General features: G+C 39.4%; 1 protein-coding gene across 1 annotated transcript in view; it reads right to left on the reverse strand.

Moving 5' to 3' along the window:
• PITPNC1 (phosphatidylinositol transfer protein cytoplasmic 1) overlaps window positions 1-23,556 on the reverse strand; it is a 77,261-nt gene that overhangs the window by 26,653 nt on the left and 27,052 nt on the right. Inside the window, exons 2-4 of the mRNA XM_059864149.1 lie at window positions 11,277-11,425; window positions 7,548-7,636; window positions 7,091-7,098 (exon numbers count right to left, since the gene is read on the reverse strand). Coding sequence (XP_059720132.1) covers window positions 7,091-7,098; window positions 7,548-7,636; window positions 11,277-11,425 — 246 coding nt within the window. The remainder of the gene's footprint in view (window positions 1-7,090; window positions 7,099-7,547; window positions 7,637-11,276; window positions 11,426-23,556) is intronic.

The raw sequence follows: 23,556 nt of genomic DNA on the forward strand, positions 1-23,556 counted from the left end.
CAGAATGTGTCTCATGATTCATCAGCTGCACTCTGACTAATTGGCAGAGGGCTCTGGCAGAACCAGAAAACTGTTTATGCATCATTCAAAGACTATTATTCATCGTGCAAAAAGTTGGGTTTTTCCCCTCAAGTGGCGGCGTATTTACTTAACTGGGGATTAAAATTGTTATGCAACAGTCAGAAACAAACTGGGGAGTGAATAGTAGGTAATAAACCTTTCAGGAGATTCTTATTTTCTTCTGAGCACCACTCCCTTTCAGCTCTGCCTCCTCTGGGGCCCGTGTTCTTCCAGCACTGACCTGGAGGCGATCGATCCCGAGCACACACAGGAATGCACAGGGCACTGTTTCCAGCTCTCCATTTCACTGCCTCTACAGCTTGCAAGGGTCCTCTTGGGAACGAAATAGTGGCAAATTCAATCTTTAACTTGAAATTAAACTTAAGTCCTACAGCAGAATTCAAAATCTTCAGTCACAGTGTCTTCAATGATAAGGTGTCTTTGTGAAGAGCTCTCAAAGGAGCCATCTTAGGTATTGTCACCTCCAGATTTTTTAGATGTCTTATAAACTCCTTTAAAATTTTTTATACCCTAGCACACCTGCGACACTCAAAAACAAATAAGGGGAATATTCAGGGTTTTTTGTTTGTTCTCCTAAACTTTCTATATTTGGCACCTCAATTTTGGAAGAACCAGGAGAGGTTTAAGGCTCAAGAGAGCACCGGTGCAATAAGAGGGGAGTGAACCAGTAATTACAGCATGAGCGGGGTATTTCCACGTTAGAATGAAGGGAATGAAAGCAGCATATGGAAAGCACAGCCCCCAGTTTCCTTTGCAATTCCCTACATATAACCTCTTGAAAAACGCAAGGCCTATTTTTAGCACGATGATTGATTAGCGTTGCCATAGCAATAAGCAACACTTACAAGAACAGGGCAGGACCGAAGGGTGCCAAAACACTTGCCAAAGTCTTAAAGAGACAGTCAAACACATGCAGGGTGTGACACTCATTTCATGGAGAGGGCTGTCAAATTCACCTCAGTGTAGTAATGACACCTGAGGTGGCTGTGGGAATTCCTGCAGTTGGCAGCAAATATGTTGGTCTGGGAGAGGCTTCTTCACCCTCTGGAACCTGCTGTGTGTCAGCGATGCCAGTTCATCAATGCTGTTGTAGCTGGTTTCATTTTCCATGTGGATTCTGCCTGCAGAATGTTCAAAGACCTGCTAGAGACCTCATCCTTGCTCTTCACCTCTCCTGTTCCTTGTGAATATTAATCCACAATCCTTGGCAGTTATTTCTGCACAGTAAAAATTAATCCCACCTTTTTATTTTTTTTTTAAAGCAGCAGAAGCATATTTCCCTAAATCTTAACATAAAAGCCCAGCAAGGCAGACATTTCATGTAAATGTTCTCTCTCATCTTCCACCACTTCTCAGACTGATGATTTTTTTTTATGGTCAAATATGCATTATTTTGACAACACAGGTGGAACTGGATTTTTAGAGAGTGATGTCCACGGAGCCTAAAGACAAAGTGACTGCTACAATGAGGTGAGAGTGTTCAGCAAATGAAATCTTTTCCATAGGGCAACTCCCATATATCACATCCTTTAAATTCAAAATTTTTGGGCACTGTTTTGCTACTCAGGGGGTAACAACAGCATTTCTTTATTGAAGATCAAGAACCTGGGAAAGAGAAATGGGGCCCCAACCTTGTTGTGGGCAGCAAAGGGGATGTGGGACTGTGGGGTGATGGAAGGTGGAATATTCAATGGTTTTTTGGAAAATGGATAATGGGGAATTATTGACTCCCCTCAGATTGCTGCAGACAGAGCTGCTGTGTGATCAGGTCACCCAGGCACAAACCAGCAGCAATCAGGGTGACAAGGCTGGAAGAGAATAGACGGAAAGGGCTGGGCAGGGTGATGGCATTTGGAAGATGTGACTCAGTGAGAGGGAGGAGAATTTGGAATGCAAGATAAGCACAGGAAGGTGGCAAACAGCAAATAAAAGTGGTGTTGAGTGGAAAGGAAAAGAGCAATGCAAAAACAGGGCTTGAAAATAAACAAGGGAGCAAAACTCTCATAAACAAGCTGAGGAAGAAAACCACTGTTTGTATTCTATACAATAACCTGGAGATGGAACGATGAGTAACAAGTCGCCACCACGGCTATAAAAGTCTTATCTCTGGCTTTGCCTTCCCTTAGGATCTCTTTCTTTGATACATGGGAACAGTAACCTGCTTATTGCAGAAGAAATGAAGTGAAAAGCAACATGCACAAGTGGAAATGACAGTCCCATCCATCAGAGAGGGGGCTGGATTGCTTTGGAATAAGGCACTGCTGGAAAAAGGGGAATTCTCCCAAGCAGTTGGAGTTACTCGTTTCAATGGGATTCAGCTATTAAATGAGAATACAGGTTTGCAGCTCTCTAAAAAATGTGTTTTTTTTTCTTATAAATACCACAGAGGTCCTTCCTTTTGCTGGAACCTCTGCTAAGGGAAATAAATCTGTGCTTTCCCAGGACAATGGCATCAGTGAGCCTGTTTTCTGAGCTGGGGGGATGAGGTGGGAAGATGCTGGTAGTAATTTTGCATTAGGCTCTAATCCTGCAGTATGGATTCTTTGTACTGCATTTTTGATGCAGACTCTTAAAATCCTCAAGCTGTAGAAAAGTTTCAGCCCTGAAGAATGAGGGGTTAGATCCAAATTTCAAGGGCTGGTAATCAGATAAGGAGAACACAGGAAAAAACTCTACAGCAATGTTTATCTGAAACAACTGTTTTCCTTCTCAAGTCATCTCATTATAAAAATAACAATACAAAAACATTCCTTCCAGATAATTTACTTCATGGATAAACCAGCAGCTAAGTGAAGCACAAAACATGCCTGTTCTCAAAAGTAATCAGAAACCAGCAGGTCAGTAATGGACCATTTAGCAACTCTCACTCTGGGGCCTTGACACATACCAGATGACATAATTTTATTTTCCTCAGTCATTTGCTGTAGAAGAATAAATGTCATTGTGATAAATCATCAAAGGAATTGTTGTCTCCTGCTTTCTGTTCCATAACTGACTTTCATAAATATTCTGGATTTATATTCTATTCATGAGGATGTTTGGGACATTGGCATGTTGAAGGAATGCTCCTCCTCCTTGCACAGAGCAAACAATGCCATTTTAATGTTTGTTTTGTCTATGTAATTGTGAAACTAACAATTGTCTATAAATTATGCACAAAAAAATTACCCAGCTGTTTTTAAATTTCAGCCCCAGAACTGAAATCTTGCTAACACCACCAAAGCCATTCAGGTCAGGCAAATCTGTTTGAGCTGATCCCTGGTAAACACTTGAACTGCACCTTCAAACCTAGAAGAGTTTGCTTAAATTCTCTTTATTTTTCCTAACCACTTTCTACTCCAGCTTGAGAGCTAAACTTTGGCTCATTTTCAGTGTACTTTGATCACATGAAGATTTTGTACCATGGTTTAGTCACCAAACATGATCTGATTGTTTGTTTGCTTGAAGCTCCCTCTTTTTTTTTGTCCAGGATCTCCACTGTCACTTGAGCAGGTCGAATGGATATTTGCTCTGAGCTGTTTATTTTCTAACAATATCCCAATGCAGGTAAAGAAACTTAGTTCTATGTAATTCTACTTCATTTGGTTTGCAGTAGACATAAGTTTGCTTTCTAGTTAATTATTTCTAATCTTGCTGGGCAACCTCAGAAATAAAAATAACATAAGCCCTCTGAAAGTTCAGTTGTTCTTGCCACTGTGAATAGCATAAATATTTTCCACTAAAGATACATATTTGCAAAGGCTGTGATAAGCTGGCACACAGGGGGTTGATGAGAGCTGCAGGGCATCTTGTCTCCATCCTCCAAGAGAAAAAGGCCCCAGGCCCTGACTAGCAAAGGAATTCTTTCCAAAGCCAGCAGCTAACAGAGCAGGTGCAGCTGGGCAGGAGGCACCTGACCACACCCAAGTCCTGCAATTGCTTATGGAGTGGAATCCATTGGAGTTACTCCTGTAGGGCTGCATTTCTGCTGCATCCTAAATCACAGGTTTATTGTCTTAACATCAACCTAATCACAGAATAAATGGATTTGTAGATAAAACCTAAATATGTATTTTAGCAAGAGATCTTGTCAGGTTTCTAAGGACAAGATCAAAACCAAAGCAGCTCCAGTGTCTATCTTGAAGACACTTTCTCACATACAGGTCTGAAGTAACACCCCAGCCACTAAAACTTTGAACTTTACAGGAACATCTTATTCCCTAAATAGTACCCCCAAATCTGGATGACTTCCTTTGGCTTCAGCTTTGACAGTATTTTTTGACTTCCTCCTCCCTCTCCATGTCAGCAGGAAGCTTCCAAGGATTAGCTCCAGCTCTGATATAGCACTTGGGACAGTCCCCATGTGTCACCTTCCTGAGAGGAAGTCTTTTGTATGACAGCTTTAACCAGGTGCATTTGCAAATGCTCTCCTGATGTGACCCTACAGCACAAATTGCACCTCACAAAAGCATCACTTGTGCAATAGTTCTGTTACATTCATTCTCTCAAGTGTGGCTTTTGTTTTACATGTTGTTAACATGGCTGTCAATACCCAGGAGCAGATGTGGTGTTTGCTGCCAGATTTAGGGGGTTGCTGTGTAACAAATACCATTGCTTAAAGCAGATGCCATCATAACTGGATCCAGATTACAGAGGACTAACATCATGACAGTGTAATTTCCATTCCTGTTTTCATGCATCCAATTGCTCTTGGCTTTTTATACAACCATGGCACAGAACAATATTCTGAAAATTATTTTTCAATGCCTGATGAGCATTTTTTCTTAGGTGTCCTAATTTCAGGTCTTTAAGAAGATTGTATTTATGAATTCCATAATATTCACAGGAGAATCAGATTGATGAAATTATTCCATACTGCATTTCTAAATGCCAGAGTATGGGCTTGAATGCTATTTCTCAACAGCTTACATATTTTGCAACTGAAAAACCTTAAGACTGTCAGTAAGGTTCAGTCTGCTGTTCACATCCTCTTCCAAACCACTAACACACACTGAAATAACATGCTGAGCCTTTAAGGTCCTTCTCTTTATTTAGAGTGGAATTTACAAGGTTAATAAGGTGTGAACATACCACAGAGCAGTACGTACTTGACTTGATAAGATTATGCTTTATTTATCCAATTATTGGCCTGCCTTTAGAATGAGCTTTCCTTGAAATGAGGCTCAATTTGACTCTCACAATTTCCCACAGACCCTTCAGAAATAACTTATGATCTTTAAGAAAAGAGTTTCTATCTTACATATTTTGGGCAATGTCTGTGGGCTTATTCTTTCTTTCAGAATTCTCTAATGAATACAGAAGATCAAATTTAGAGAAATATTCCAGACAAGGATAGCAATTATTCCCAGTGGTATGCTTAACATTTTTGTTCTAGATTCAACAGTTGGAGGCAAAGGCACTGTCTCTGTTTTCCATGAAGATAAATTCATAGCCTATCAGCTCCATTAACACATATTTTTGATTTTTGTCTGAAGTACAGTTTCCCTTATCTCCTCCCAGTACCTCTAGTTCTGTTTCCTTGCACCATGGTGATTAGTCCCCAGCTCCCCTAGGCAGTTACAGTGTCACTCAGTGATTGTTTTGCCTACCTTCTAAATTTCTGGACTGATTTAATATTTCTTTAAATGCCTCTTCAATGCTGCAGTCACTTCTGCTGATGCTCTTGAACATTTCTGTGGCTGTACCTTCCTCCAACCTGCACCAGGTGTTGTTTCACCAGCTCAGACAGAGATCACCTCCTGATTCAGACTCTCTGAGTACAGCACTGCTGTTTGGCTTTAATAATGTATTGCATTTCAAATTTAGACACATATTTCTGTCTGCCACCACCCTTTGCATCATCCCCACTCGTCTCTCTCAGTTAAAGAAAAAAAAAATTCACATGAAAAGATTCAAATTTACTTTCAGTTAAAGAAAAAATTTACCATGGAGAGATATCAGTGCAACACAGCAAGTGTCAACTTCCCAGCCTAAAACTAAATGTGCTATCAAAGGTAAGCCTGCATTAATGTGGGCTCTGACAGACCCTACCAAAAGTCTCTTCTGGCAAAACCAGCTGAGAATCTGTCCCTCACCACTGCTGTCCGTTCTGGGACATTTGTGTTTCCTCTGACAATCAAATGAATATTCTAAGTACCTGTAGCACATGCTGGAGAGCACAGTTTGTTGGTTTGGGTTTTCAAACCTGGCTGTTACAGTTGCAACTCTTGGTCTCTAGCTTTCAGATCTGAGCCTTTGAATCCCTTTTTTTTTTTTTTTAAAATCACACTAACTTTTTTTTATTACTCTTTGTGCTTTATGAGCTTTTAAAAAATCTGCACAAACATTTTGAGCACTGCAGAATTAAGAGAAACATCTGCATTATGTTTTATCTGCAGTCAGAAGTCCAAGCTAAATCAAAGGAGGAGTTTCTGAAAGGTCCCTTCAGGTGGAACCTCCTCACCATCCCCTCCTCACCATCCCCTCCTCACCTTCCAAAGGCTGCTGGAAACTTATTGCTGTTATTGAGGCCAGCATATTTAAACAATTTTTCTCATGATTTATGTGCTATATTTTGCCTTAGCTATGCGAGAGGGAATAGATGATTTTTCTGGGCACTGTGCCCAGATTATCTTTAATTTTGTCTACAGATTGTACAGTTTCCCAGATACTATACCAGAGATGAGCATTTTATAAGTTAATAAACCAATAAATAAAATCTGTTCTCATATCTCCATGTAACAACTGGAATCTTAAAAGCCTCACCCTTTTTAATAGAAGGTTCTTTCTTAGAGTCAGTAAGTAAAAACATATCAAATTATTTTGAAGTGATAAAGAAAAATAATTTATAGGATCCCCTTAGAATAACTTCAAATTTCCCTTTGAATTGCTTAAACAAATACCTAAAATAAGGTTTCACTATTGAATGCATTATAAATAAGTTATATTAAGAAGGGATCTGATTGGATTCCACTACTATATTTTACATCAATTTTCTATTTTTGGAATAAAAAGAGGAAGAAAAACTTACTGTGTATTCTGATTTCCAATTGTCCATTTGTAAAAAAAAAAAAAAGAAAGAAGAGGGAAAAGAAAAAAGAGAAACATGAAATAAAACAATGATGCTAGATCCTTACAGTAAACACACATTAATAATAAAAATGATTGTGTCAGATAGTCTGCAGATTTATATTTGACTAAAGTCTAAGGGACAATAAAGGACACAAGTCAGACAAAATCCAAGCACCTGATGTTTTCTTTGCAAGCAAGAAATTGCATAGATATAACACTCCAGTTTTTACCTATCCTTACTTTATAACCTTTATTCCCTGTTACCAGTAAATATAAGGTGAAAAATATATCCAGTTCAAGAGCAGTTGTTAAAGAGACTTGGTGCTTGTAGTTCAATGTATAACTTGGAGCTTCTGAAGATAAACTAAACCATCCCCAAACCACAAGGCAGCAATCATTTCTGCCACATTCCTTACCTGTGATTGTGTAAGGATAATAATTCCAGGCCTTCTCTGTAACATAAAATATTTTGGGAACAACTGCTCTAGCCCAGCTAGGCAGCTTGCTGAAAGCAAAAAGAAAATATAAAATTAGAATATCTTATGACTTATGACTTATATTAGAATATATTATGACTGAGAATGATCTATGACTATTTCTATGTGTATTGTAGAAATAAAGATACTTCCAAACATGCCCATCATTTGTGAGGTGTTTGAGGGAGACAGCAACACCAACACCCAGACTTCTCAGGAGCATTTTCATTTTCTGCCTCAGCTGTGCTCCCCTCTCAGAGGGAGCAGATCAGGGCCAGAGCAACAACCTTGGAGTGGGATGAACTGAGGCTGCTCATTTTGGGAATTCGTGGCCTGGAACCTTTGGCCACCCTCAACAGGTGAGGCCAAACAAGATGTCCTGGTGGCTCCGTGTGCTCAGCCACAGGGAGGCACTCTCTAACAAGAGGTCAGAGGAAACGTGGGATTTCAGGGCACTTCGATCCCCAATCCATATTTCTTCTCACAGATTCTTTTTATTTCCTTCATGTTCTCTGCCAGCACTGAAACCCTCGTGCTCAGCTCACCTGGCACGCAGCTGTTCCCACACGACCAACACCAGTTCCTGAGTAGGAAGCTTTTATATTAAAATTAACAGATCACTCAAAACACCTCGTGAGGCTGGTAGGCAGCATTAGTCCCATTTTGCTGATGGGAAGAGTAAATAACAAAAGTGAAGAGAATTAATGGAACTGATGTTACAGCTCAGAGCTCATTCTGTCAAGAAAACTCACCAGTGCAGTGGTGCAAAGGCAGCAGAATCAGAAATCAAAGACATAGCTACACCATTGGAAGGGATCATTAAAGGGTAATTGAATAATACTATGGAAGGGTGGCAGCATTTTTTTTACCCCAGCTCCTGGATTTTTCATTTCCAGCACTCTGGTCACAGAGTGTACCAAAAACTGATGAAAAAAGAAATATTCAAAAAGGCGAGTTCACTACAATTCATCTTTCAACCCTCTCTTAATGACTTCAGTTATAAGCACTGAGGCTGCCAGGAACAAAAGATGCAGAACTAGTTATTCCAAGGACAGCAGACCTTGGACACCACAAACATCCCTGTGCTTGGGGGACTCAGTTCAAACGGTGCTGGTCTGGCAAAGCATTGAGCAGAGCACCCAGGCCAAGACTGAATCTGTGCTGAACTGCAGGAGATGCTTCCAAACCTCAGTTTCCCAAGTGTAAATGTTTGAAATAGTTCTGTTTAGATAATTGTGTGCAGGAAGTAAATTAACTTTCCATATTAACAAAATTCTGAAGAAAATACATTTGGGATCATTAAGGCTTATTTAACCATGATCTGGCTACATATAAATATTTTATTGTCCAGAGGCAAAATGCAGATGTTAGTACATTATCTACAGATTCAAAGCCAAGTGCATTGACTTTTGCTCTTTCATGACATTGCTCAAAACTAGATTATTTACTTTACATAAACCTTTCTTGTGTACAGGCTTTTAAGCAGTATTTTACATCCTGCATAATAGACTTCCCTGTATCAGATCTTCTGCTTATTTTGTCAGCCTCTGTCAGTGTTTTTATGAATGCTTCCCTTACCCCTGCTAAACTTTGCTCTGATGCCTAAGTTATAAATACCAGAAGATGCAGACTTTCAGCTTCTGAAAACATTGCTCCAGCAGAAGAAAAGAGGCAATAAACAATTCTAAATATAACTAAGGTTATACTGACACTAGAAAACATACATCTGCTCATTTTGCACTTTTTTTGGTTATTGTTGTTTTTAGCATATTTGCCTGTCTACCTATCCTCACCAGTACAGAACATCCTGAAAAAAATAACTTTATGAACAAAACACAGATTATACTCAGAATTGCTAGCAAGTCCCAGTCACAGACACACATGAATTCTTCCAAGGTCAGCAGCACAGGTATGAGGATCACATTAGCTTGTTTCCTTTTCCTTATTTTCTTATTTCTCCTCCATCCAGATGAAGTTCAGTCTCAAATTTCTTTAAGAGATATCAGTTCAGATCAAAATAGAGCAAAGCAAAGTTTGTTAGGGCAGTGGACCCAGTAAGAAGAAAAGCTGAGGGAGAGAACTGTGCTGGTGGAAGTTGTGCTCCTCAGCAAGGCAGGCAGAGGAGAAGTTTCCAGCAAATCCTCTGTGGGAGCACATCTCCTTGAGTGAAATCCTCCAGAGACATCCTGGCCTCTCAGCAAAATCCACAGCAGCCTGAAAACTTCCTGATCCTTTCAACAAATCTGCAACAGTACTGCAATATCTGGTGGCATTGTGATACCACACCCACAGATTCAAATAGCAAATCTGGGGATGGAGGACTCAGAATTACCATTAAACTCAGTGAACCTGACTTCAAACATCCACCACAGCTTTAGTTAATTGTCCTGAGTTGTTGCAGGCACAAAGATCTGCTTTGTCAATGTTTGTACCCATCTTTGGCTAAGAAATCCTGTGTTCCATTGCCTGCACTACCAGGAATCAAATGCTTCTCAAGTATGGCTTGTACATGGCTTCTAGGTTCTTGTGGTCATTCTGAATTGCCCTGAAGTGACAATTCTGAATATCCTCTTCAGTGCTTAAAGCCTTATTTTTAACATGCAGGAAAGAAATACCCAGAAACAAATTTAAAAACCCCACAACTTGTGGGAGCTCTACTATGGGAACACATATATTGATTTTTCCCAAGTCCTGTATCTAGCCTGTGAGAGAACACTTACAATCACAATAATATTAAATGTTAGCAAGATATACATTATTGAACTCTTGTGTGTGTGTGTGTGTGTGTGTGTGTGTGTGTAGCATCATTGGTGATTCAATTTGGCCTGAATTAAGATTAGACATGTCAGATTTGCAGTGCAGGAGGAACTTGTAATGTAGAAGCAAATATGTTTGTATGCAGAGCATAAGTTTAACACAATGAAACATGTCCAGGGGAAAAGAACTTCAGGAAAAGCAGTGGTATTCAATTAAATCAGCAGTAGTAAAAATGGGAACAGATTGTGCAATATAATCTCATATTGCATAAATATATATATATATATATATCTGAACATCTCCAGCCTTTGATCCTCAGCAGTATCATTTCAGCACAGAAAGACAAACACTTCACTCTAAGACATGATGGAACTTCAGGGAGAAAACTCCCAAATTTCCCACCATGTCTTTAAGCCTAATGATCCAGAAGGCTGATATTGTACAATGGTCATTCATAATGTCAATTAACTTTGCTGAGGCAGAATACAGTCAGCAAAAATGCTGCTTTGTGACATGATTATGAGGTGAGAGAAACTTGGAGCTTTTTAATGGTTCAGTATTGTTTTTGTTGGAGGGTAGGTCTTTGCTGGTTTTGTTGTTTAGTTTTTTGGCTCTCCTCCCCAATAATTTTGGAAAACAGAATGACAATTAAGTGTAAAAGAAAACAAAGGTTCTGATTTTCAGTGTATCTTTAACTCCAAGTTATAATTCCTTCTCGAGGAGAAGATGCTCTAGAAGGAAGAGCAGCTAATTCCTCTATTTCCAGCCACTGATCTGTCCCACCTCCCCATGGCTACGAGGAAGCAGCATGTATTCATGGGAACATCTTTTGAAACAGAAAGGCTGTTGCCTGCATTCCTTGCAAATTTTTCTTACAGTCCATGTTGGGAGAAACAGTTTTACTGCACTTGCCTGTTGAGATAGACACGTTTTTCTGTTAGCTGACCATTGCCATGGTTGGGATCTTCATAGGGCTCATTCTGCACCACTTCCACACCCTCCCCTCGGTCACTCTGCTCATGGCTGTGCTTGCTGATCATGTACAGCTGTCCAATTCTGTACTGCAAGGCAAAACCAAGGAAAAATATATTAGTTTTATGTTACACATGTATTCAGACACCAATCTTGGTCAATGATATACTACTATGTGTAAATACAAAGTAGTTTGAAGGTGAAAACCAGCATTTTTGGGGTCCTCCCATTATCTTATGAAGTCCATGGCATCACTTGTGGAAAAAATAACAAAACCTGTGTGCATACTAATGTAAAGAATTAGGCCAGTCCTCTATTATTAGACTTTGTATTTGTAAGTATATTAGCTCAGACTAAGTAAACAGTTGATCTAGTGCTGCCACATGCTGAAATGTAAAGGGACTTTAATCAGCAGGTGAACTCGACACGTCTGTGGGACACAGGATTCTCCTGCCCTGCCTACACAATGAAATCCTGCAATAAGATTTGGGGTAACTATGGCTGGTCCACAGAGACAGGAGCGCCAGCTCTTAAGAAAAAAAAAACGTGTAGATTCCAAGTCCTTTGAGAAAAGAAGTTTGAGTCACTTGGCAATATTATTAAAATGTATTTAAGCACTTTAATGATCATTTTTCTATAGGCTCTCAAGTACCTTAGGAACCCAAACACTGTGAGGATTGGCCCAACTTTGCTATCACCAAAAAAGAAATTGTTGCACTTGATTTTTTTTACTATGTCTCATATCTACATCAAAGATATCTAACAAAAATACATTGTTGAACTTTCATTAACAAAGGTTTTAGAGTAAAATTGTACTTTCCCAAACATATTCTGGTTTGAAATTTTATTATCAAGTCTTTTGCACACTCTTGAACATACCAGGGTTCTTCCAACCCTGATAGGTCTTTGCACCTATCCAGTTTTCTTGATTGGACCCCTCTCTCCCTCATAGCAATTTGTTTAGGCATATACATGCTAATCATTTCAATCACATCAATCCCCCTTCAAATACAAAGAACAACCTGTTAATTTAGAGAATGGCTGAGCTACCACACAAGCTGCCAAGTACCAGCTCAGCACAAGCAAACAAAAGGCTCATGACAGTCTGTCCTCAGAAAACTCGATGAGATTCTTGTGGTTATTGCATATTATAACAGCAATCCTATCACATACTTTAAAGACCCCAAATCAAAAGATCAATTAGTTCAGGAAAAAACCCAAACCATCACAAACCTTATTAGCAACTGGCAACAAGACAGTCTTGCTAAACAAAATGATGAGGAATAGGAGGATGGAGGGCAGCCTCTATTAGTTCCTCAGTTTTGCATAATCCCAATTTTTTCCCCTAAAGCAACAGGCCACAAGAAGGTAAGAAATTTGGAACTTGAATCTTGATTTAAGTAAGTCCTAGCATTGTTTTACTTGCTAATCCACTTCTCTACCTTTGTTTCTACTGAATCCTTGCTCTCTATCTCATCATATTTGAACATTGAGTCCTAATCTCAAAGGCTCAGAATAGCTGCAGACCTCACACATGGCTTTTAACTAGATCTATGACAAACTATTTTCTCTTTTTCTCTAACAAAAATTAATGTATTGATGCACAGCAAAGGCAAAGTTTGTCGTACATTTGATTTGACCAATTAGTACAGTTTGAAAAAGAGTAAATTTCAGGCACACAAAGCTGTTCTTCGGGTCTGAAATCAAAGCAACACACTTAAAAGCTGAATACAAGCTGAGAAAAAGTGCTTTGCCTTTAATTAGATATGTATCAATTAGACCACCTGGGAGCACAGACTTCCTGCCTGTAGAGTGATAAGGATGGCAGAAAAGAGGAAAGGTGATAAGGTCCTTATCTTCTAATGGAAAGGAAGAGGTCAGTAATTTGTATCCTGTGGAATATGAAAAGGTTAGATGCGGAGTAGAGAGAGGAATTACAGTTTGACATAAAGTCAATATTTCGATCACGATCTCTATTGGGATTTCTGCTATCCCATAAAGTTATGAATTTTAGTTGCCATGGACACCTCTGGAAAGTATTTCATAATTGCACATATCAATTTCCTACGTCCACGTAGTCCTTTGCAATTTTGCTCTCAGTTTAAATGGTCAAACACAAACACCTCAGTTTCTGTTGGAAATGTTGGCTCAGAAATATCAAGATAATGTACTTCCCCACTGACAACCAAATGTGGGGTGGTACTGATGCCTTCATTTGTTCCAGCAACATGGACCAGAGATATCCCCAAAACACCACATTTTGTTAACAGTGGTTGTTATTCTTTCATGGACCCACCCCACCATAAAATGTTTTCAAAGATACTAAATCCCAAAGACTGGAAATGAATCTGAGCAGAAGTTTAAGGGGGCTAAGCCTTGTGCCCACTGCACTCTGCAGATGAGGGTCACTGCTGTCAAAGCAACTGCTTTCCAGATGCTGCACAGTCAGTGCCTAAAGGAAGGTTTTCCTCTGCTGAGGCTCAAAATCACACATGCTCCAATCATACCCACGATCTCACAGAAGGGATCCAGGCAGCTCAGCATGGTGCCTCCCATTTGGAAGATGCTGAAGGGAACAGAAGGCACCACTGCTGGACAGCTCTCCTGCAGGAACCCCACTGCTCCTCGCCTTCTGCAGGCGATGACTTTCCATAGCTGTGGATCTGACACCAGTCCAGTAGAAATATCCACCTTCAAAGCCAGCTTGAATGGGGCCCTGAGCAGCCTGGTCCAGGGAGTGACATCCCTGCCCACGGCAGGGGAACCAGAGGAGCTTTGAGGTCCCTGCCAAGCCAGCCCAGTCTGTGACCTTTCATAACGACTGAAGTGGCTGCGCAGTGCTGCTGGAAAGCAGCTGCATTCAGCAAAGGAAACATCTTTGTACGTGTACTTTAAAGTAGCTAACTTAGCACTTTGGTGTGCTATTTATTTGTTTCTACCTGCTGTACAAAATGGTAAAATCATTCTAGAGCAGAATAGAAAATGTTAACTTCCAAAATAATAGTACTTTACTAAATCAGGGAGTGCACAACTATTATTTCAGATAAAACAGCATTTTTTCCAAGTGTGTGTTTCTATTTACATCAATAAAATCCAAGACAAAGATGTGCCTTTTAGAATTTGCTGGAATTTAAATGCCTGAATAAAAAGTCACAGCTTTTTCTTAGTTCCTATGGATATTGTGGAGAAATAGCACTTAAGAATCATTTCACAACAGTAATTGATACACATTATTCCTGCAAGGGTAAACTGATGTGCCACTACTATTTATGTTGCTCTATCACAGTCTGAATTTCTGTGTTCTTAGCTGTAAGATAATTTTCCATCTACTGTTTCAAGGAATTCCGTAAAATTTCACACAAATGCACCTGATATGAATTTGGATCTGGAGCAAAATTCTTTGTAAATTCTTCAGTTTAATAGGGGAAAATTTATTCAATATCAGAGCAAGAATTTCAATAAACAAATCCACAGAATGTGAAAAAAGAGCCCTGATGTTCCCAAGCCCTAATGAGTGAGACTTTGTCTCGGTGGTGACTTGCCTGCTCTTTCAACAGGCAGATGGTGTTTGCTGTTGGGATTTAGTCACACTAGAAACAAGGTTCATGCTAGCAACACCATAAGGATGGTCAATCTGATTTTGTGTAAAATTATAAGTGAGACCAGAAGCATTTTTATCCCTCAGACAGGAGGGGGGAAAAAAAAAGAAAAAATGAAAAAAATTTTAAAAGGGGTCCACCCCACCCATCTTTTATTGGTAGAGCTCCCACCATCTCCAGCAGGAGCTGCACAAGAAATCTCTGTACAAACACGTCTGAATTTTTTCAGCCTGACTGCCTATTGCTCAGGTTTTGATTTAATGCAAGTCTCAGAGTACAAACTTTCAAACTTCAGGTGGAACATAAAAAATAAAACTCTCTCAAAGAAGAAATTATGCCAAAATGATCTTGTATTTGAAATTTTCATATGACTCCTTGAAGTTCTTATCTGAATGCTCACAGAAAATGTAACAGATTTATCACTGGTTTTGTCTTACATAACTCTCATATTCAAAAGAATGGCTGAACACTTTCATCTCCATTTACTTCTCTGTAACTAGACTAAACCATCGGGGATGGTGCTGCCATTGCAATTTGTTCGATTTTTTGTTCTAAGCCTGTAGTGAGATCCCTTCCTGCAGAGAGGAGCTGGAGTCCAGAAGACACTGAGTGTCTTTTCTGCCTGCTCCAGGTAATGATTGTTTGGTGAGCTGCTTTTTGACAGTGGAAAGTATTTCTCAAGTTCATGCTAAAACACACCAGTGGCTTATAGTCCTGTTCGCAGAAAATTGCAAAGGTAAAACAGAAAAAAGAAAAAAAGGAGCAACAACTAAAATGAAACAGATCTGTCCTCATGAACAAAGGCAGCTCTGAAGGTTCAACCCTGCCTCCACTGATGGCAGTAGTTGTTTTGTCATTGACCTCAATTTAGTTAAGATTTATTTCTAGCAAGAAAATACAATGAATCAGCTTCCTTATCAGTCCAGCTACAAGGGCATTGATTATGGCAAAAGAGTAGCAATTTTATTAAGGAATTCTGATTTATAGAATGCTGCTTCATTCACAGAAAACAATCTTAAAATTGATTGATACATTTCTGATCTATTTTTCAGTCTTAGTCTTTACAAGATGCTCTGTGTGCTCCTTGTGAATGTGTTCCAGGACTTAGTTTTATTTTTTTTTACTAAAAGTATTAATAGGAACATTATTTATCACTTTTCCAGGTTCTGAATTATTTAAAACAATTGCTGATTATTCCTCAAAGGACCCCCATGAGATAAACATGGTGATCCCCAGGCAAGTTACTTGTCCAAACATGCACAGCCCACTCCCAGCTATCTCTTCCCAGCAGTTTTACAGAGATATTTTACCTCTGGAATAAACTGTTTGGAAATGTACTTGCTTGAGTAAATATCTTTGTTTAGGAGGATACACTGAGGTTTCCTATTGTGTTTGTTTTGATGTTGAGGGCATTGTTTTCAGGTCCTGATCAAGACCTAAGCCCTACACTGCTATGGATATGAAAAGTTTCCAGTTAGACACCAAACACAGGCAAAGAAAGTATTAACCTTATTTCATATTTGATTAATTGAAACAGAAATTAATACATCAATCTTAAAAAATATGTCTGTGGTAGAGCAGGGAATTTAGCCTCCCTGATTCCAGCTCAGTGCTGTTACCACAAGACACACCTGTAATTTCTTTTTAATTCTTAATGATAATTACTTCAGGAGAAGTGGTTTCTCTAATCTCCATCACTAACCATAAATCCTTCATGTTAGTATTATTAGACACCATTTCATCTGCAATGGGTGAATCCTGATGCATCCTCGTTCCCTCATGTGTGGGCAATTACAGCCCTGGCTGATGGAGCACTGAGGTTGTGCCCTCTGATCCCCAGACTTCTGTAGGTGATGATTCATGGCTATTAACAATAATTTCAGGAACTCTTTTCCATGACACAAGCTCCAGCTTCCGACAAAGTGATTTGTTTGCCTTGTTATTAACATTCCTAGATTGGTTTTAACAAGAATAGAGGAATGTGCAGTGTGCTGGTATTTGGTTTTTCATGTATGGGTGGGTTTGTACTGGCTCCTCCTTGGCTGCTTTTGGAATTAGGGATTTGGTTTGGTTTGGCTTCAGTTGGGGCACAGAGCCACTACTTTGCAAGCAGCAGAGGTGGGTATTTCTTGGTTACCACCAGCTCAAGGTTTTACTGCAGGACATTGCTATGGAGAGAAATCAGTCAGACTTGTAACCACTGCAGAGTAAGAAAACTTGCCACTTAAATAATCCTTTTTTTCTAGAGAGGCAGGAAAGAAAGCAAGAAGAAAATAAATTCAGTGTACATTTGAACTTGGAAGTCTCTCTTATGTAGCACAATTTACCGGTGTGAAAGTAGTAGTTTATATTTCCAAAATAGTGATTTCCTGCTAAAATAATGACATTGTGGGCTAGGGTCCTGTGAAAAGAGGACTGCTGGGTTTGACTGCTTGGGAAATTCTGCAAGGAAAGCATGAATAGTAAACAGAGAAGGCAGGAGGGGGTGGTTCTAACAGCCCAGTGCAGTGCTGTGCAGAGATTCCCAGCCTGCTGACCCGACCCTAAATCTCCTTTGGCCTGGCCACAAACAGCAGTGTGGAGTCTGCATTATTTGACTTCTTGTTTCTAAGCCAAGATGTTTAGAGCAAACCAGGCACGTTTGCACTGCATTCTCTTTGTCATGTAGAAACATCTGAAGTGCACAGAAGTTTTTATGAACTGGTATTTTAAATGGCTGTCCCCAAGGCACAAATATGAGAAAGTAGCTCCAGGAACAAAGGTAGACTTCTAAGTGATTGTCCTCAAAAGGAAATCTGTTTTTATCTATAGAAAAGATCAATCAAGGAATAAAACCAAACATCTAGTCAAAATTTTAGCATAATTCACTGTAGTGATTTGAGGCCCCAGCAAATCATGTCAATTACTTGGTGGTATAAATGTCACTCCCTGCAGTAATATATAAAGAATCTGACCAGTCAGAGTTTAGAGTTGAGCTTGAAATTTTTCTTTCAACTAATTCATGCATGCATCTGTGAATCACAAAGCACTACGCATCTGCTGACTTGCATCAGCAGTATTCTTTACTGTTGCCCAGATTCATGGGAACATGCTTTTGTAGCCTCACAAACTAACAGTTGCAGTAGGAACAGTTGACTTTTGCATGCTGTGAAGTGCCATTCTTACTGCTTTCATGTTTGCTTTGCCTTTTCAAGGAAGAAATTACATCCTTAAGATACTTTATCTGCCTAAATTCCCGTGAATGACAGTTCAGCAATGACACACTGGATGTTGAAAGTCAGTATCCTCATCTGGTATTTTCAGCTGAAGCAACGTAGCCCACTCTAAGTTTACAATAGCCTGGCACATAGTGGCTTACAGCTAAAAAAATGCTACTGAAATCAATAGGAGCAGGTCTAGATCTCTGCTTAATAGGTGTACAATGAAAATGAAAATAAATGAAAATTAAGTTGCAAATGTTCAGCTTTCATGCAAATGGTTTGCCAAATATAGCTCATGTCCTGTTCAAATTGTAGTCATTTTATGCTTCTACACCAGCTGTGCTATTGAGAAAAGCCAGCTGTTTATCTGGAGTGTACAAGCTCATACAATTTTTAAGAATCAGTTTTTATTAACAATATTTTACAGTGAGTCAGCTGGTTACATTTTTCAAGCATGTACACTATGTGCTTTGTACATAAATACTGATGATATTCTATTATGTAGATTTATCCATGTATTTCCTGCAAGGAGTGCAGATACATTTCTGGAGGCTGTCTCAAAAGTCCTCTGTGCACATACAGAACAGCTAAAAGGGATTTACTGTGTGTCTTGAGCAGTCTGTCAGTGCTGCACACTGACCACCCTGAACATCTTCTCAGCCCTGTTTATAAGTACCTGCTCTGATTGTCTGTGAACATGCCCTGCCTTGATTCCAGCTTCCTGCTTTTCATGCACAGTTCACTCTGCTTTACAGTGCACAATCAGTTTGATAACTATCAAACATTATTGAATATTTTTCTAAGGACAAAGCATATTTTATTTGTTTGCCACAATTCATTCATGAGCTCGTTGTTAATTTAAAGCCCGAAGCTCAAGGAGCTGTTCAGGAAATATCTTAAAATTTTAACTTAGAAGGCAGTAAAATGAAGTAAAACAGCAACAGAATTTTTGTAGAGGTTACTAAAGGTTTTTCAATGACATAAACTCTTTTCTTATATTCCAGGAAAACACTGTTTCCATTTCAGATATTCCAAGAACAGTCAGAGTGGAAAAGCTTGGGCATTCTTCTTGATCCCTGTCACCAATCTCTTCCCAGCAGCAGGCACGAGCCCTGCACATGGGGTGGCACAGGACTCTATTTCACTCACAGTGAAATGGAACATTCTCCATGGCCCAGTGATGCTGATGGAGAAGCTTGCTCTATTAAACCTGACAGCAAAAGCTGTTACCTGTTTTTTCAATTAAAATGAACAGGATTTGTGGGGGGAAGAGAAGAAACTGACTCATGTGCCCTGCATATTAAACACATTTTAGCTGGCCAGAGCTGGGATGTGCTGTGGCCAGCCAGCCACACCATCAAAGGGCTGGGCTGCAAAGCTGGCTTTGAACAGGAAGGTTGACTTCTGTGAAGTGCAGGATTTAAAAATTTAGTGATTTTAATTCAGTTCAGTTTAAGCTGAGAGTATTTAGAGTTTCATACGTCCTTTGACCCTTTCAAAATTCAATGAAGTGCAGAAATAGACTTGAGAGTTAGGTTTATCTTTAACTATAAATGGACCAAATACGTGTGCATCTCTTCATGCTTTTAGAAATCATTTTCTCTTTTTGCATGGCTAATGGTATTTGCTTAATGTTTAAGTAGAACTTCTTTCCCCTCAGGCTTCTTTTCTCTAATTACTCTTCTTCAGTAATTACTCATTTTTATGACTTGAAAAATCTCTCTCACGCCAACACCATCAACTTTCAAGTGCAGAGAAATCAATGCTTTCAGAAAAAAATTTGAGTAAACTTTGAGTTTAGAAGCACCAAAGAGACTACAAAGGATTCCATAAACTTTGTCAGAATCACAGCAGGGAATAATTCTGCAATTACATTTTTTGGCAAGCAAGTTCCTTACAACGCATTTTAGGCAATATAATTCTGCTTATAAATATGGAAAAATGAGAACTTTCTTAGTATGCACAATCTACAATGAATAAAACAGCATCAGAATTTTGTACTTAGTAGTAACAAGCTGAACAAGACAAATCCAATCTGCCTTCTGATATTTTATTCAGAAGAAAATGAAATTTTGTTTGTTATTTACAGTGAAATAAAAGTATATTCACAGTGCAGAATATTTCATTTTATTATCAGAAATACTTCATTCTACTTTCTGATCTTCTAAAATAAAACTTACTTCAATTTAATTTTTAAAATGCACTTGTTTTATTCCTGCATCCTGTAGATAAAAATAATGTTATAAAAAATCCAGTGACTGTAAATAGTTGAAGTCACTCCTGCATCTCTGCATCTCACACAGGGATCAGGATAATGAAAATATTAAGGTTATCTGAAGTCATCTGATGGAAGGAAGCACATGAGAGCAATTGCATAAGAAGGAAATGAAGACATGCTTTCCTCCCCAGATTTTTGAGATACACTGAAGTCTCAAAACCAATACTAAAAGAAGATATAATATTTCCATTTTAGTTAATTAGAACAAGCATTTGCAATTGAAGTACTTACTCTATATATCTGTGACAAAATCCCCCCATGCTGAAATGAATCACTACCGTAGGAATTTATTACTTTTGTACCTATGCCTCTGTTACATGCACGAATCTGTAATAAACCTTGGGAGGACATTTAGGGGAGAAATCTGTTTGCCTGCTACTGACTTATGGAAAATCAAAACTGCAGCCAAATAAACTCTCGGGCAGGAGCCTGGCTTTTGCTGCAGAACAAAAAGCAGCTGTGACACCTGGGGGTGCACACCCTGGAGGTGTCAGGGTGGTCATGTGTTTATCTAGAGTTAGAGCACACAAGCTTTCATTTCAAACTTCTCCACCTTGAAGGTGCAAGTTCTCTGATGATGTACAGCTGAGCAGAAGCGCTGCCTTCCAGCACTACGCAGAACAGAAGCTCTTACGTAAGTATAAGCAACGTTTCCAGGAAGGACCACATTCCTGCCTGAAAAGCTTCCAGAGCAGACATTCTTTCCATACCACATGTAGACTAAAGGGAGGATGAAGGCAAAGAATTGCTGACAAGGGACTCTATAGGCTTAATTCAATTTTATCATAATCCAGGAATGTGAAGCTGCATGTTCTCCAGATGTTTTCTCCAGATGGGGCCACAGCATTAGGCATTCCACCAGTTCTTATCTGGTTTTAGTGTTCTGTAAGGGAAGTCTAGAACATTACATAAACACAGCATCTCCTTTGGGACAGAACCTGGAAACCATGCAGAGGGAGATGCAGGAAACGAAAACTTGCAGATTTTAACCAACACAGAGGAATTACGTGAGTTCATCACACTTAGGAAGATCAGAGAGGGTGATAATGTTTAGGTGAAATTGGATACAATTTCTCAAGCTTATACAACAAATATGTATCTCTATATTCCACATAGCTACCTGCAGTCTGATTATGCAGGGGCTGTAAGACACAACTGACAATTTATCAGTGCAGATATCAGCATGTGAGATAATCCAGTGGGAGTAAGGGAGCCTTGACCATGCACCAGGGAACTAAAAAACTCTTCTAGGACAGGCCTTACCCCTTTGGTACCCAAACCAGAACTAATGATCAGCAAGAACAGCAGAGGAATGAGCAGCTCCTGGTTCTGTGCTGGACTGTGCATCCTTCTGAAGTAGCTTGTACACCACCAGTAACAGATAAATCAGTTTCTCAGTGCCTCTAAGTGCAAATATCTTTCTTTCCGCCACGAGAATTTTGTTTTGTGATATGGTCTTTTGGAAACTTCCCAGTACAAAGAAGTTTCCAAAAGGCCACTTCAGCTGGAACAGATCCTGTTGAGTGCAATGGAAAGCCTCTCCTGTTGACTGCAGGGAGCTTTGTACTAAGTGAACAAACGGCCTTCCTGCACTCCCTTCTCCAGTTAACCACTTCCTCATTAGTTAGAGCCAGCTGCGTCACTTGGAACCGATCCTTTGGGTATAAGAGTTCATGGTGTACTGCAGCACCAGGGAATAGAGCTGAAAGCCTTAACAACAAAATGTATAGACAGATAAGAATTCTGTCTAGAGAACCTGGTTTTCTTCCTGCAGTCCCTCAGACCAGCACAGTGCTCTGAGACAGTCATGGCAGCACTATTTAGGGGAGTACACCAGGCTGGGATCTGCTAGCACACACGCTTGAAATGGAAAACATGGAGCTCAAGGAGTTGAAGTGCACACACCCTGTAAAAAGCTGGGTTTGGAAAAAGTCAGAGAATTAATGTAAAGCATTCTGCTGTAGACTTCAATAATTGACAAAACTCTAAACAAAAACCACACAGACACACAAGCTGAACAAAAACCTCTCCTCACCAGAGTCTAAAAATACAGTTACAGAGAGATCATCACTTTCTTTCCTGCCACCCAGGGCCTTCTACTCCCCGAATGCTCCTGTCATTGGTTCAGACTCAGAGAGGAAGTGGTTGCTGCAGCAATAGCAACCCAATGAAAGCTCTTTATCTCCTACGTTTTTGATTTTTTTATAGCATGCAGAAAGACCAGACAGCAAGACCACAAACTTGTTGCATGGCAACACAGCTTGACCTTCTCTATTATTTTCCATAAAAATAAAGAATTCAGACAAACTTAGAAAATTATTTGATATATGTCATGTGCCTGTAAATTATTCCTTGGGAAACATAAAAAGGAAAAATTACAGAAAAAAGATGGAAGGAAATATTAAAACATGAATGAAACTCACTGAAAATGTCCATGCCCAAACAGGTCTCACAGGTTGGTCAGTAATCTAATTTCAGTCTAACATACTTTTAAATGCATGTGCCTCAGTCAACATTTGTAGCAGTACATGTCTGCATTACTTTTAAGTTAAAACATTGCTTTTACAGTGGTTTAGATAATTTCTACTATTTTTACAGGCTGGTGATTGTGAAACATTCTTATGACAAAATTTTTTAGTCTGAACACTTAATGAACTCTCAGCTTTGTTAACCAGATAATGCCATGCTTTAATGGGAACACTCAGGGATTTCTTCAACATTCCAAGGCTGGGTAAATGCCAGTTGAAGAATTTCCTCACTAACAAATCAAGTGCTCTTGTGGACAGTTTCTCAGATTTGTTTTAAATCTCTCTCCTTTATTTGAAAACTTTTGGGGCGGGAAGAGAGGGAGAGGATGTCACACTGCCTGATAAGTGTTACCAAAACAGTGAAACCTCTAACATGTGTTATTTCATGCTGGGCCTGGGAGCTTGACTAGGAAGATTTAGCAAAGTAATTCAGGCAACAGCTTTAGTGGGAGCTCATGGCAAACTGTTCCTGCAGGATCCTCGCTGTCACTTTCCAGACACTTGTTAATCTTCAGAATATTCCATTCCTCTGTCTCTCACATCCATTCACAGAATGAATACATATAAGGAATGTTAATGGTTAATTATCCAACCTGGAAACCTAAATTCTCTATT

Source organism: Haemorhous mexicanus, chromosome 20 (assembly GCF_027477595.1).
Source record: "Haemorhous mexicanus isolate bHaeMex1 chromosome 20, bHaeMex1.pri, whole genome shotgun sequence".
NCBI lineage: Eukaryota > Metazoa > Chordata > Aves > Passeriformes > Fringillidae > Haemorhous > Haemorhous mexicanus.